Here is a 14,826-nt window from a genome sequence, read left to right as displayed (position 1 = left end):
ACCTTGACGACCTTAGGGTCCTTAGGACGGGCAGGGATTTCTCAGGATGAGCAAATGATTTCAGTCCTTAAAGTTGTGTTTGATTCACTCAAGGGGGTGGTATGCAGACGGGCGCAGTGGGGCGGCACACAGTGGTCCCGGGGGAGTCCCTTCCAGTGCCTGCTGCTTGCACCCTGTGTGGTTCCCGCAGCCGCCTCCAGAGCCACCTAGGATGGGAGCTCAGGCTCCCCGTGTCCCACAGGGGCTGCGCTTGGGGTTTCATTCCTGGGTGTGCTGGCCTGAGATGGGGACGCTGCCTGGGTGCGGGGTGGGTCAGGTAAGGGCTGCATTGCGTTCAGGCTTCCGACCTGAGGAGTTCCTTCATTAGTTCTAACCGGCAGTTGCTGTGCTTGTGTGTTTCCTTTGTGGCGTCTTTTTAGGGTTTTCTGCATAAAAGATGATGAACAGATCGTTTTACTTCTTCCCTTCCAGTTCGATGCCTTTTACTTTTGCTTCTTGCATCTCTATTCTGGCTGACGTTTGGCCTTTCTGTGTACGCATGTGGGAGCAGTGCTTCTACAGGCTTATTAAGGCGGGAAGAAGCGAGAGACGCTCACTTGTGGGACAGCAGTGGGGGACGTGATGAATCCTGCAGGGAGAAGCCGAGAGCGGTGGCTGCCATCAGCCACACTGTGGGGTCACCCTGTGCTGTCACCCTGTGTTCATGGAGGCTCAGAAAGCATATGTGACAAGCACTGACTCGTCCTCCATGGACACCTGAGTTGTGTCCACCTGCTGGCTGCTGTGAATGATGCTGCTATGAACATGGGGGTACACATGGCTGCTCGACACCCTGCTGTCGGTTCCTTTGGATCTCGAGTGGAATGAGAAGCAGCTTTGCCATGTCAGGGCCTACCAGGCCCCTCATGATTTCTTCCTTGGGGGACCAGCTCCATCAAAGACGTCCTGGTGGAAACACTGCCTCCCGCCCAGGCGATGGGGCCGTGCTCCAGAAGGAGCAGGGCTTCCACTCAGCTCCAGCCGAGCCGACACCAGGCCGTGCTGCTCCCACGTGCCTCCTGAGTCTGCCTGTCCTGCCTCCTCTCCCATTGCCAGGCCCCGGCACAAATGTGTACGCTACACCGAGACTTCACGTGTCAGGTACTCGATGGTGTAGCCAGCGGCACTCAGTGTGGTAGCCAGTGGTGTGGAGGACTGGACACGCGCAGGGTGCTTACGGGAGCACGTGCTTCACTGAGGACAAATGCTCCTTCCAGGTTCATTCATTCTGGTCTTCCACCCGTGCTGTCGTTAGATGTCTGTGGTCAGACACCTCCTGTTACAGAAGGAATTGTGTCCCCCCTTCCCCTCCGGCATCTTACGTTGAGGTCCTAACCCCCAGGCCCTCAGAATGTGGTCTGATTTGGAAATAGGATCTCAAAATTATATTTGCAGATGTCATTAGTTAATATGAGGTCATAGTGGACCCGTGGTCTGTAACCCAGTGTGACTGGTGTCCTTACCAAAAGGGAAATTTAGCACAGACGGGGAGCAGACCAGGTGAAGGAGAGGCAGAGATGGGCTGATGCTTCCACAAGCCAAGGAAAGCCAAGGTTTGCCGGCCGCCATCTGGGAGAGAGGCCTGGAGCAGCCTCTCCCTCACCCCGAGAAGGAACGCAGCCTGGGGGGGACACCTTCATCTCAGGCTTCCAGCCTCCAGACGTGGGAGGGACACGTTCTGTTGTTTACACCGCGGGGTCCCCGGTCGTTTGTTGAGGCCCCGCTAGCAAACTAATACAGGTGGGTGCGTCCTGGGCCTCCTGGCCACCTTTGGCTATAGGACAATTCCTTTCACATCACTAATTACACGTCACTTGCAGGAATTCAAGGGATCAGAGGCACCGCCCACTTGGTCCCTGGGCCTGGGGGGGCCTGCACATCACTCAGGGGCACCCCACCGCAGCCCAGGGTGGAGCCCCCCTTCCCCTACGCTCCCCGCGCCGACCCCACAGCCTCCTGCACATGCCCGCAAAGGCCACTCCTCCAGTAGGGGTGGGGCTTCCGGCACGAGAGTCCGCTAAGTCTCGGGAGGTCACATATTTCCGGTTGCCTGTCGGTCACCGCCATTCATTCCCGTCTCCCAGCCATGTCGCTGTGTCGGATGCTCCTGCTGCTCCCGGCCTCGGTGAGTAGGGTGTGGTGGTGCCGGGCCCCGCCGGGAGGCCGGGTACGGGGAGGCCGGGCGCCACCTGGGCAGGCCCGACATGAGCCCCCTCCGGGCGTAGCCTAAGGGAATGGCTGGGGATCTCGCGGGGTCCGAGGCGCACCCTGACCGCCCTGCCACCCCCATCGTTCCGTCGGAGAGCGGCGGCTCCGGACAGCGCGGGGAGGCCAGTAGGCCGGGTCCTCGGGCGCTGGGCGGGAGCTGGGCGTGCGCAGGAGTCTGCAGTGTGGGGGAGGCTGGCGGGGGAGTGGGGGGGTGTGGGGGGGTCCTCGGAGTCGCTTACAACCGCAACACTGTTGAAGTCCCAGCCAATAGTTTAATGGAGTGCAAGGCTCTTCTTATTTGGAGGAGCGACTTGTCTGGTTAATTCCAATAACGAAGGAGACTCTGGCATGCTAGCTAGTTACGCGACCCCGGAGCGGTCGGCGTCCCCCAACTTCTTAGAGGGACAGGTGGCCTTCAGCCACCCCAGACTGAGCAATAACAGGTGTGATGCCCTTAGATGTCCGGGGCTGCAGGCGCGCTAGCTACACTGACTGGCTCAGCCTGTGCCTAGCCTACGCGGCAGGGGCGGGTGACCGGCGGAACCCCACTCGTGATGGGGATCGGGATTGCAATTATTCCCCATGAACGCGGAGTTCCCAGTAAGTGCGGGTCACGCGCTCGCGACGCTTAAGTCCCTGCCCTTTGGACACACCGCCGGGCGCGCTAAACCTACCGATCGGATGGTTTAGTGAGGCCCTCGGCTCGGCCCCGCGGGTTCGGCCCACGGCCCCGGCGGAGCGCTGAGAAGACGGGGAACAGAGGAAGTAAAAGTCGTAGCAAGGTTTCCGGACGTGAACCTGCCGCAGGATCATTAAGGAGAAAGCGGCGGCGATGAGCCCGGCCGTCCGACTTGCGCGCCCGCCGAGTTTCCTCCTCCTCGCCCGGGAGGGAAGCGAGGGTCCCGGTCCGCCACCCGCCCCCCACGCACCTCCCCGTCCTCGTCGCCGGTCGACTCTCCCCGGTTCGCGAGGGGCACTTCGGCGCGTCTGGGGAAGTGGCGGCGGCGGGCCGGCGGCGGCGCTGCCCCGGGATCAGGTCCCCGGGGTCGGGCGCCGCTTCCCGCCCCCGCCCTGGACGGCCTCGCCGGTCGCTCCGCCTCTGACCGACGCCGCCACCCCCGTCCGTTCCGGGGTCCTCTCCTCCCCCTCCGAACCCCGTTGCGTCCCCCGCGTTCCCCGGCGCAGCCCCTCGCCCCTTGTCCGCGAGGGGCCCGGGTCTGCGGGTGCGGGGCCGGTGGCGGGACGGGGGAGGGCCTCGGACGCGGGAGGCGGGCGGCGGCGACGTGGAGGTGGGGCCAGCGGGGAACCCCGTGACGTGCCGGCAGCGCCCGGGTTCCGCCCCCCGACGCGGGCCTTCCTCCAGGTGCCTTGCGCGTTCCGGGGCGGAGTTTTAAAGGAAAAAAAAAAACTTTAATGGAACGTTTCTCCATTTGGGTTTGTCTGATGGTTTCCTGTGGATAAATCCCAGTTAGGCATTTTGGGCAAATACACCCCAGAGGTGATGTGTCATTGTCACGGCACCACCTTAGGAGGCCCCCGACCCATATCGGTCTGTGCCTCTCTGCTGGTGTCGCCGTTGATTATTTAGTTCAGGTGGTGTGTGCCAGGGTTCTTCGCCGAAAAGGGACTATTGGTCCCCCTGTAATTACCACATGTCTTGTGGGACTTGCTTTGACGCTGTGTAAACACGGTTTTTCCTCAGACTTTCAGTTACTGATGTTGGTTCTTGCCTGAAGCAGTTACTACTGTGATGCTTGCAAACTGAATTTTCTTCTTAAAACCTATCTAAATGCCTTTTTCGGTTACTTTTTGCTTTATTTCTCCCCCACTTAACCAGTGCAACATAAATCGGTAAAAACTGAAAATAGAGTCTCTTCCATTTGGCTGTGAAGGAAATGAAAGGATCTGGGGACCCAGCGACCAAGGGAAGTAAAAGGCGGAATAGGAGGGAAAAAAGATCACAGAGAAAGTACGATATGAAAACCACCGAGTCAGACGGCAGACGTGAATCTCAGTAGGTGAACAACCCAAGACGTTGAAATAGGTTCAGCGCATTCATGAACTTTCAGGTTGCTCTGGAAAGAAAAATCAGCCCTGAGCAGTTTTTAAGAGTTGTGCCTAAACGACGGTAACACAGGACTCACACGGAAACCCAGGAGGGAAATGAAAGGGTAGAAAGTAGGTGCCAAGCATGGCGTCAGTAGGAGGGGGACAGTGGTGGCATCTGCCCCCTCAGGTAAAAGAGAATTCAGCCTCGGACGCTAGGCAGGGAAAAGATGTGAACACGCAGCTGCTGAAACCCTTACCGATGTTCTAGAACAAAACCAAATGCTGAGTTGCAAAGGGTCCCGACCACACAGGACCTCCTTCTGACCAAGTTCCGAGAGTCCGCTCCCCCTGGGGCACACCCGGCAGGGAAGCAGTGCCCGCCTCTGCTCACACATGACCATCAAGAACGTGTACGTCCGTCAGGAGCAGAGGCCTCTCGGTAAAGCCAGTCTCCCTTTTTGATCGAAGGTGACCATTGTGACCAGTGTGACCCGGTGTGACCCTGACAAGTACGAGTTACAGACCCTCGGCCTGTGCTGCCATCTGTGCCCGGCGGGTGAGTCTCGGGACGCCTTGCAGAGCCGTGGTGCAGGCCTGACCTGGGGGGCAGAAGGGGGCTTGGAGCCGAGCTGCAGGCTGCCCTGGCTGGGCCTCTCCTTGGCAGTCTCCCCCACCCCCACGTCTGCACCCGCCTAGTGGGGCGCTCCTGTGAACAGAGGGGATTGTGTGCTTGTTTGAAAGTGGGCGAGGTACATTCAGCAGGGCTTGGAGGACAGAAATGGGGGTGTATGCACGGGCTGGATGTCCCCTCCTACCTTCCTGTCAGGAGTCCTTCTGGGGAACCTGGTCGGAGGTCCTCTTCGTCACGCCTGCACCTCCATCTATTCACACAGGCAGGTGTGCACTCTCTCTATGACTTCAGGGGTCTCCTCTTTGCAGGTTCCAGCTACACACCTGCACCCGTCACGATCTGCACCCCCCGCCCACCCACACCTCCTCCTGTCCATGAACCTGTGTCTACACAGGGCGTCTGTCTCAGGGACCAAACATCACAGCTGGACCACTCAGCCCCGTACCCTGTGCACATGCCCCAGCACACACACTTGCTTTCACACACGTGTGCACACACACACCTGCACACACTACTCTTAGGAACGAATGGGACACACTTGGTCTGGCGTGACACCTGTGACCTGGCATATGTACCAGGTGCGTGTGGTGATGGCCTCCCCCGGGGAGGGTGCGACTGGGCTCAGATACAGTCTCACACGAGGTGAGCACCGGGCCCGAGGGATCCTCACGAGTGGGTCAGACGCCTGTGTTCCTGGACCTCCGATGTCCCTTTAAATTCGGCTGGAAGCCGCTGAGCCTCCCAGGTGGTAACGGGCTGGGTGGGGGTGGGGTGGGCTGGACTCACAGGCCTCCAGGCTCCCGGACAGACTCCGTCCATTTACACGAGCTGCAGGATGAAAGCCGAGGTGGAGGGTGATTCAGGTCCCTAGTTCCTGGGACACATGCAGCGGGGTGTCAGTCCAGAACGTTCCAAGGAGATAGGAGGTGAGGGTCGGCTCTCTCTAGGAGCCCGGCCACCAGGTGCTGTGGTTGCTGCTGGAGCAGAGGCCTCGGGACCAGGTGGGGTCTGCGCTCAGATGGCTGCCCAGAGCGTCCACCTCCCCTCTGTGTCCCCCTCACTCAGGCCACTACGTCAGCAAACACTGTGACGAGACCCGTACCACGAAGTGCGACCCGTGTGAGTTTGACACCTTCACGGCCCATGCCAACAGGGAGACCCGCTGCCTGCCGTGTGCCCAGTGCCGGGAAGGTGAGTGGACTGTGGGTGGGCTCGGTGGGCCCTTTGCTTTTTAAAGCACACCCCCCCTTCCAGCTGGCTCGTGGCATTCGTCCCAAGGGCAGTCAATACAGATGAACGTGGTGACGGAGCTGCCAGAGCAGCCACCACCCGGAGTGTGTTTTTCCACGATAATACGTGTACGTGGTTAAAGAATCAGTCTGCACGTTGTCAGGATTTCAGAGCAGCTGAGCACAAGAATATTTATAGTAACGTTCATCCCAGTTCCTGTGTTTCAGCAGCAAAGTGTTCTTAAGAATGTAACCCCGAGGGGTGGCTGGTGGTCTAGGGGTGTGGCCCCGTTTTCGTTTCTCTGTCCCGTTCAGTCTATGGCTCTTTCAGTTGGTAGAAGGGGGACGGGCAGACGCGTGAAGGCGTGTTTCAGACCTGAGTGCACCCTAACGTTTGAGGCGCCGGGCAGGCTGTGGAGTTTCTACCTGCGGCTGTGTGTGCGGGGGTGTAGACGTGAGCACGCCCAGAGGGCTTCCAGAAGGGCGGTCGTCAGTGTGACTGCAGGGCTGCGGGTGTGAGGGCTGCCCTGCAGGCCCCGTCCTCTGTCTGCTGTGTCACAGCCCGGAACACAGGGTGTTGGCGTCCTTCCTCTGTGGGACAGACAAGATGGAATGATTGGGGGTGTGTCTGAGGATTGGGCTCTGTCCCCCATGCTCGTGTTGCAAGGGCACCCTCTGGCCCCCCCCACAGATGCCACAGGTTTGGGGTCACCCAGCAGCCTGTGCTTGGACACCCCAGTGCAGGAAGTAAGGTCTGGCAGTTACCTGGTCGTCCCTAAGTGTTGGCAGGGAGGGTGAGAGCAGACACGATGCAGCTGGATTGGTCCGCTGTGGGCGGGGACAGAGCGTCCCCCAGTGACTGACCCTCAGCCTTTCTTCTTTAACAGATCAGGAGGAGGTGACCTCATGCTATCCGACCAGGGACCGGCAGTGCCAGTGCACGTCGGGGACCTACTACTGTGACTCAGTGGATTGCATGGAGCAGTGCTACCGCTGTACCAGGTGCCAGCCTCGGGGGTATGGGCACTCCAGACAGGGGTGGGTTGGGCCCCCACGCCTCCATTCACGGTCTGTTTGCTTTGGGTCACTCATGGACCAACCTCTCCTGGGCTTCTCAGTTTCCCCATCAGTAAAATGGGGCTCGTGGGTGCACCTGCCGTGCAGAGGCGTCCTAAAGGTTAAAGCAGAGGAACCACCTGGATGTTTCCATCTGGAGGCCGGCCTCAGTGAGCCCTGGGCCATGGATGCATTCATTCAATGCCTGTGAGCCGCTGCAGCCGTGGGTGGGATGCAGGCCTCAAGCCCCAGCGGTGCTGGAAAGAAATCAACACACACACAGCGACGAATCCCTGAGGGGATCACAGCTCGGACTGTTTAGATAGGACTCTCGAGCAGAGGCCTGCCGGGGGAGGGACGGAGGGGCCCTGGAAAGTTCCAGAAGGAGGAGCCCTAAGGCAGAGAGAATAGAGTGCTGTGCCCTGTGACAGCTCTGAGTGACCACTGTCGCTGTTGAGTGTCCTGGGGCTGCTGTAACGACACCACAGCTGGATGGCTTTCAGAAACCACACAAATGTGTTCCTTCACAGTTGTGGAGACCAGAAGTCTGGAATGAAGGTGTCGGCAGGGCTGCGCCCCCACGGAAGGCCCTGGGGAGGACGCTTCCGGCCTCTTCCCGCCTTGGGTGTGGCCGGCACTCCCTGGCGCCCCTCAGCTTGTAGGCGCATCGCTCCAACCTCTGCTTCTGTCTCTACGCCCAGCGTCTTCTCCTGTGTGTCTGTCTCTGTGTCTGCACATGGCCTCTCTATCTGCGTACATGGCCCTCTTGTCAGGACGGCGGTCATTCATGCCGCCTGCTCCGGTAGGACCTCATCCTAACGCAATTACATCTACAAAGGCCCTGTTTCCAAATTAGGTTTTAGTGTGAGGTTCTGGGAGGGTATGGATTTGGGGAGACATTGCAGAGATAAAGCCACTTGCAGAATGGCTCACTTTTGTGGGCACATCATGGATTCTTAATTACAACTCAGACCGTGTTCGACTGTTGGTTCGTGTACCTGACCAGTGCAGAGTGAGGGCTGCCGTCAGGTCAGGTTTGATCAGGGCTCTGGCACCTCTAGCCGTCGCTTGCCTGTCTGCTTCTCCATGGGCTTCATCTCCGGGCTGACTTCCCTCTTGGTAGAGATCCGGCCACAGCAGGTCCAGTCCTCGTAGCCATACCCAGCTTTATCCCGGGACAGAGAGACGGAATTCCTGAGCTTTATTCTCACTGAACCGATTTGGGCAGATAGCCTGGGAAATGCCTGGCACACACGCCCAGAGTCTGGTGGGCCAGCCCCCACGTGGGGAGCTGGCGCTGGGCCAGGGAGAGGAAGGAAGCTCGGGATTTCTTCTCTTTCCTCTCAGGTGTAACGGTGTCACCGTTCATGCATGCAATGCCACGAGGGATGCCATCTGTGCTGCAGAAACGAACCCAGAGCCAGGTAAGAAGCTGATCCCATCTCTTCGATCTGGGTCAGCAAACCTTTCCACAAAGGGAAGTGATTTAGGTTTTGCGGGCCGAATGGTCTGTGTTGTCAATACTCAACTCTGCTGCTGTCGTGACAAAGCGGATACAGAAAGCAAACGCATGTGCTTGGCTGTGTGCTAATAAAACTTCATTAGCACTACTGGTCGGTGGGCTGGTGGAGCCTGTGGGCCGTAGCTCAGAGACCCCAGTCTTGAGTAAACAGAATCCTTGGGGACTCCTTGGGCTTCCCCATCCTTGCCACCTGAATTGGGGTCCTGTGGGGTCAGCCCAGCTTCCCGGGCTGACCGGGTAGCTCACTGGTGCCGTCCTGCCTCACGTTCCAGACGCAGCAGGTGGGGAGCTGAGTGGCTGCCCCCCAGGTGCCGGCGGGTTTCTCCTTTAGTTCACACTCTTCCCGTTTCCACCGTCTTCCCCGATATAATCCATGAGGATGTGACAGGTTCATGGTGAGAGTTGGGGCACCTGGTCCAGTGTGTCGTTTTCCATACACACATACAAATGACCCAGGTCGTGTTTGCAAACGGCGGTCCCTTCCCCTGCCCTCAGTGTCACTTGGTCATGTACCAAGCGCCTGTGGAAGCCTGGGACTTTCTGTGCGTCTGTCCTTGGGCCTGTCTCATTCTGGTGGCAGGCCTTGACAATGGGGGTGACAGTCCCCCGTTTGTCCCTAGTCACAATGTCAGGGCTGATTTGGACTTTGGGGTGTCAGTTTCCAGATCAGAATCAGTGGGTTGATTTTCATTAAAAAAAAATTGATTCAAATACTACAAACACTCAAATAATTATATAATGAAAAAAAAAAAAAAGGAAATTAGGAAGGGCTCAACCTGAATATAAAGAAAGCATTTCAGTGGAACAGTGGCGTCCTGTGAAAGAGTCACTGGGGTCCCTCTGTCCTTCATGGGGCTGTCACAGTCCCGGTGGACCTGCTCCGCCCCCATGTCTGAGTGTCTGTGGCTCTTACTGGTGCTGTGATGTCACCAGGGTGAGACCAGACACCTGAGTGATCTCAACAGACGTCTCCCCGGGGTGGACCCTGGCCCGTTCCTTGGGCCACCGAGCTGGGCCTTCCACAGTCACACAGGCCATCCTGTCCCTCCTTCCAGCCTCCAGGCTTTGCTTCCTGCTAGCCCAGGAGTAAGTTTTGCAGCTGTGACCACTCACGCTGGACCTCTCCCTGCTCTTCTGGGGGAGGGACCTGCTTCTGCTTCTGAGAGCAGGACGCATTGCCTGTGAGCCGTGGTCCTTATTGAGACCTGGATGGAGGAACCTGTCCTCCTGGCTACCACCGGGCGGGTCCAGTCCCCCCTCAGCAGGAGAGCGCTTTGGGGCCTGGCGATTGGCGTGCCGCCCTCAGTCCCAGGAGCAGGCGCTGTCTTCTGCAGCAGCACCCTTGGGCCAGGGAAGCATGCTTACCCCGCTCCACCACTGTTTCCTCCAGGAAATGCAAACACGGAATGGTCCGTCCCTGTGCCTGTGTGGGTGCTCGTCGTGGGGGGCATTTTCGTCATCGTCGTCGTCGTGATCGTCATTATCTATTGCTGTAGGAGACAACGTAAGTTGGAGATCGAGCGATCCCAGAGAAAATCAGATCAGACCCCACTGGGAGCTCCGGAGTGGGGACCTAGGGCAAGAGGTCCTGATGGGGAGTTTTCATTTAAAATATGGGGACGCTCACTTTCTAACCTGGGGGACCTCCCTGGGCCTGAGGTGATGCTCGGAGGTAGGGGCCTTCGTGCTCCCCTACCAGACGCAGGGCTCCAGTCTCAGGAGGGCTGGTTGATGGCAAACGGCACATTCGGGGTGTCCTCGGCCAGGAGTAGGGAACGACTGGTGCTGCTTGAGCCAGCGTGCGTGGAGGGTGGGCAGGGCGGACCCTGGGTGCTGGTGAAGGGCACTGAGTCATCTCACCTCTCTGTGTTGCCAGGTGGGCAGCTTTTGCAGCGGGTTGTCAGTTTCTTGAAAGGTAAGTATACCTTGTTGTGAGTTCCATGCCTTTCCTTTCTCTCGTGGAACTTGTTGTCCAGTTAAAATCAGTTACAGTCACGTGCCACTTACTGACAGGACGCGTTTTGAGCAATGCATCATTAAGGGAGGCTGTCGTATGCCAGCAGCACAGTGCGCTTACACACACCCAGAGGGGACAGCCTATGGCACCCCTGGGCTGCACGGTACAGCCTGGCGCTCCCGGGCCACCGGCCTGCACTGCACGTTACTGCACAGAACAACACGGGATTAAACCAGCACAAGAGACGATGCCGTCAAAAGCCACGGTGAACATGAGACGTGTGAGGCTCTTGCTGGGCCACATGGCGCGATGTTTGCAGCAGAGTTTGTATAAGTAGAAGAGGACACTGTACCATAATGATACTCGGGGTAGTAACTACATAACGCAGGAACGTGGTCGTGTGTTGTGAATCTCAAGTAGTGTTGCTGTACATAGTTGTACCCACTACGCGTTTATGCGGCTGGCAGCCCCGGGAGGCCGCAGACACGGGGGGAATGTGCTGCCCTGTGACGGTACGATGTCACTGGCGATAGGGAAGTTTCAGCTCCGTTAGAATCTTCCCGGACCACCGTCGTATATGGGCCCACCCGTGACCGAATCGCCACTGTACAGCGATTCCGTGACTGTGTTTCACTTCTCACTCTTCTGTTTGATTTTCAGAAAAGTCCAGTGAGCCAGGCAGCCAGGTGAGTGTCACCCTGGGGTTTGCCCAGTGGTAGCTTCAGGCCTGCACGGCAGTGGGGACACCCCAGGGTGGGCGCGAGGCAGCAGCCCAGGCCCCCAGCTGCGTGCACAGCTCAGCTTGTGGGGTGGTGTCTGCATCCCGTTACTAGAGCCCCAGACGTCTATGCCGGGAGAAGACTTAAACTCTGCTGGTCTAGACCCCTGAGTGGAAACTGAGGCACAGAGGGGCAGACGGCTTTGTACAGGATTCCTGGGGCTGCCGAAAGAATTGGTCACACACTGGGGGTGGGGGGCTTAAAACAATGGGAACTTACTGTCCCTATTTCCGGAGCCCAGACGTCCGGCATGCAGGTCCAGCGGGATTGGCTCCCTCCGAGGTCCTGGGGGGGCCCGTCCTTTCCCTGTCCTCACTCCTTCTGGTCTTGCCGGCCATCCTGGAGTCTTTGGCTGTAGACGCATCACTCTGCCTCTGTTGTCACACAGCCCCCTCCCCGTGTGTCTGCATCTCCGTCCTTATCTGGACACCAGTCATTAGACTTAGGGTCACTCTCGTCAGTGTGACCTCATCTGGCGTTTCGTTCCCCAAAAGTGGCTTTGGGAGAGCTGTGCTACAGGACCCTGTCACCAAAAGAAACTTCTTTGTCCTTTAGTCATCTGCAAAGGTACATTTGCAAATACCGTCCTATTCACAGGTAACGGGTCAGGTGTAGACATATCTTTTGGAGGACACCATTCAACCCATGACACACTTGTCCTGGAATCCCCCGAGTGTTAGTGGCAGGGCTGGGACCTGACCCCTGGAGTCTTGTTCTCTGACATTGCACAGCCCTGGCGTATCCACTAGACGGCTTGGCATTTCATTCCCCAAACCTGGCTTTGGGGGAGCTGTGCTACAGAACCCTGTCACCAAAAGTGATTGCAATGTCCTTTAGTCATGGAGCTCCAGCCTACCCAACGAGACACTGCACCCCACGGGCAGCGAGATCCCCCCGCCAGCCATTGGTGTGAACATGCCGCTATTGGACGAGGGCTCATCCTCAGCGCCCGGGGCCGGGACCCCCACACCGACCTCTGAGGACCCCGAGGACGGAACTGAGCTGCAGGTGCTGGTGGCCGGAGGAAGTGACACAGCCCCAGCCCCAGAGCCGGCGTTACAAGCTCAAGCTCCCGCTGCCTGCGGGCCCCAGCGCCGGGCTGAGGCGTCAGCACCCCTCAGTGCTCTGCAGCAGGTGAGTGACATCTGTGTGGGTCGGCTGCCAAGGGAGCCAGGTCCGGAGCACGTCCTGGGTGCAGGGCTGTGTGTTAGGTGCTAACATGCGTGCTCTTGTAAGTTCTCCTGCGTTTCCTGGGGCGAGTACAACGAAGCTGCACAGCCTGGGCGGCTGAAACATCAGGAATCTATTGTCTGGAGGCTGGAAGTCCAAGATGAAGGTGTCGGTGCGTCTGGTTCCATCTGTGTCTGTGAGGGAGCATCTTGTACGGCCGCTCCATGGCTTGTGCTGGTTTCCTGGCAAACTCAGGGCTCCTGGGCTCGTAGACACATCCCGCGGTCTCTGCCTTCGTGTTCACACAGCGTTCCCCTGCGTGCAAGTCCGTGTCCACAGTTCCCCACTCATGGGACACAGCGACATGGATGAGGGCCCACCCACCCTAATGAGTGTCTCAGCTTTCCTGTCTGCAGTGAATCTATTTCCTAATACAGTCCATTCACAGCTGCTGGGGTTAAGACTTCAGCACGTGAGTGGGGACACAATCCAACTTGTAACAGTCCCCAACCCCCACTGTTGTCAGAGGGGTGTGACCCCGGGGGGCACCGAGGCTCAGGAGGTCCTCACCCAGGTCCCACTGTTGGGAGGGGCTAACCAAAGGGCCCAGCCCACGGCTGCTGGATCCTGTGGCACCCGAGTGCGTGAGGTGTCCTAGGTCACGAGGCCAGACTCCCCCTGTGTGCCAGGCGAGGAGTCTGGAGAACACGGGTTGTAGGGTGTAGGGAGGCGGGCACACACACATCCACAGGGCAAGCTGTGCAGGACGGAAATGGTGCCCCATCCAGCCGTGCAGGGAGGAGAGTGACAGTCTCATCCTGCATTGTGGGACTGCGGGCTGGGGCTGTCCCAAGGCAGTGATACGTGAATAAGGTTTGACAAGATGAGATGGCCACTGTGTCCCTTCAGGGAGAGGAGACAGTGTGTGCAGCCTCCCAGAGGGATTCGGAGCCAGTGTTTGGGGAATGATGAGGACCCCGTTTCTGGATCCTAAAGGGAGGTGCACTGAGGGTAAGGGTGCCCGGAGAAGGTCAGGGGGCTCCCATGACACAGGTCCGGGCCCTGGGTCCCCTGGCACGGGCGTGGACACTAGGCTCTGTGGGTTGTGTACCCTCACGCGTCATTTCAGAGACGGTCTGTGAGTTGTGTCAGATCTTCCAAGGGGTCTGAGGCAAGTAAAGTGCAGGAGTTAGAACCCCCAGCCCATGTCAGCGGAGTCACTGGGGTCAGGCAGTGTGCTGGGGTCGCTGGGGTTCCCTTGGTCTATGCTGTGAGAGTGCAGCCCGTAACCCATTCTTACCCTACTTGGGGCTGACCAGGCACAGGACAGAGAGGGGGTCACGTGCCGGGCCAGCCGTGTCAAGGGGCAGAGCTGGGCTGTGACGCAGCGGTCGGGCCCCAGCCTCGTGCCCTGCGCAGCGGCTGCATTCTAACAGGAACGCTCCCCTCATCCTCAGCAGAACCGGGCGTTGGAGCATCTCGAGCAGCTGCTCCTTCAAAAGGGGTCATGTTCAGCCTGACAGGTGCCCGGGACACGGAAACTGCATTTGCGTCCCAGGGCCTTCTGTGGACAGGTGTCCTCTCCCTTAGTATTGTCCAGGGTAGAGCAGGTCACCCCCAGGTGACGTCATTCAACTTTGACCTGCCCCCCCCCCCAGATGTCAGGAGCGGGTCCTGGGTCTGGGAACGAGTCAGGGGGCCATAGTCAGAGCAGCCAGGCCCAGGCCCCCCGCCCTCTCAGCAGGGCAGCCGTGCCGACGACAGTGTTGCCCCCCAGCCCCAGGCAGTGTCCTGGGGGAGCATGACCCACAGCATAGGTAGGCTGAGCTCTCTGCCTGGTGGGCGACTTCCCCATGGGCGACTGCCGGCCACCTCCTGGTTCTTCTCATGTTCCTGAGGCCCCCGTGCCCCCACCCGCCCCTCCCACAGGAAGCCAGACAGCGGTTCTCTCTCAGTGGAATCCTCTGAGGACGCATCTCTTTCTCCTGGAATGAGTTTATTCTCTTCTCTCTGCAGGAATATGAACAGAAATATTATTTGAAGGACACTTCCTGCGTTGGTAAGTCACCCGGATTCTTCATTCATAACAACTGTTGAGGCGTAAGTCTCACTTGTTTGGTGTGAATGCCAAGGTCTAACGTCTTGCTGTCTGAGAAGGGGGAACAACTACCTACAAAAGCTCAGGG

At 58.6% G+C, this 14,826-nt stretch overlaps 1 protein-coding gene across 2 annotated transcripts in view; it reads left to right on the top strand.

Moving 5' to 3' along the window:
* LOC117030753 (tumor necrosis factor receptor superfamily member 1A) overlaps window positions 1–14,826 on the top strand; it is a 57,550-nt gene that overhangs the window by 40,928 nt on the left and 1,796 nt on the right. The window contains exons 1-10 of one of the 2 annotated variants that reach the window (XM_033120978.1): window positions 48–2,164; window positions 4,765–4,852; window positions 5,993–6,118; window positions 7,044–7,158; window positions 8,560–8,636; window positions 10,125–10,238; window positions 10,611–10,649; window positions 11,352–11,377; window positions 12,308–12,604; window positions 14,657–14,699. In XM_033120978.1, coding sequence (XP_032976869.1) covers window positions 2,126–2,164; window positions 4,765–4,852; window positions 5,993–6,118; window positions 7,044–7,158; window positions 8,560–8,636; window positions 10,125–10,238; window positions 10,611–10,649; window positions 11,352–11,377; window positions 12,308–12,604; window positions 14,657–14,699 — 964 coding nt within the window. In that variant the 5' untranslated portion in view covers window positions 48–2,125. Of the gene's footprint in view, window positions 1–47; window positions 2,165–4,764; window positions 4,853–5,992; window positions 6,119–7,043; window positions 7,159–8,559; window positions 8,637–10,124; window positions 10,239–10,610; window positions 10,650–11,351; window positions 11,378–12,307; window positions 12,605–14,656; window positions 14,700–14,826 lie in introns of those variants that run through there. The other variant, XM_033120977.1, reaches the window with a different exon arrangement.

The sequence above is a fragment of the Rhinolophus ferrumequinum genome, chromosome 11 (genome assembly GCF_004115265.2).
Source record: "Rhinolophus ferrumequinum isolate MPI-CBG mRhiFer1 chromosome 11, mRhiFer1_v1.p, whole genome shotgun sequence".
NCBI lineage: Eukaryota > Metazoa > Chordata > Mammalia > Chiroptera > Rhinolophidae > Rhinolophus > Rhinolophus ferrumequinum.
This window is presented reverse-complemented; position numbering and strand designations above follow the sequence as displayed.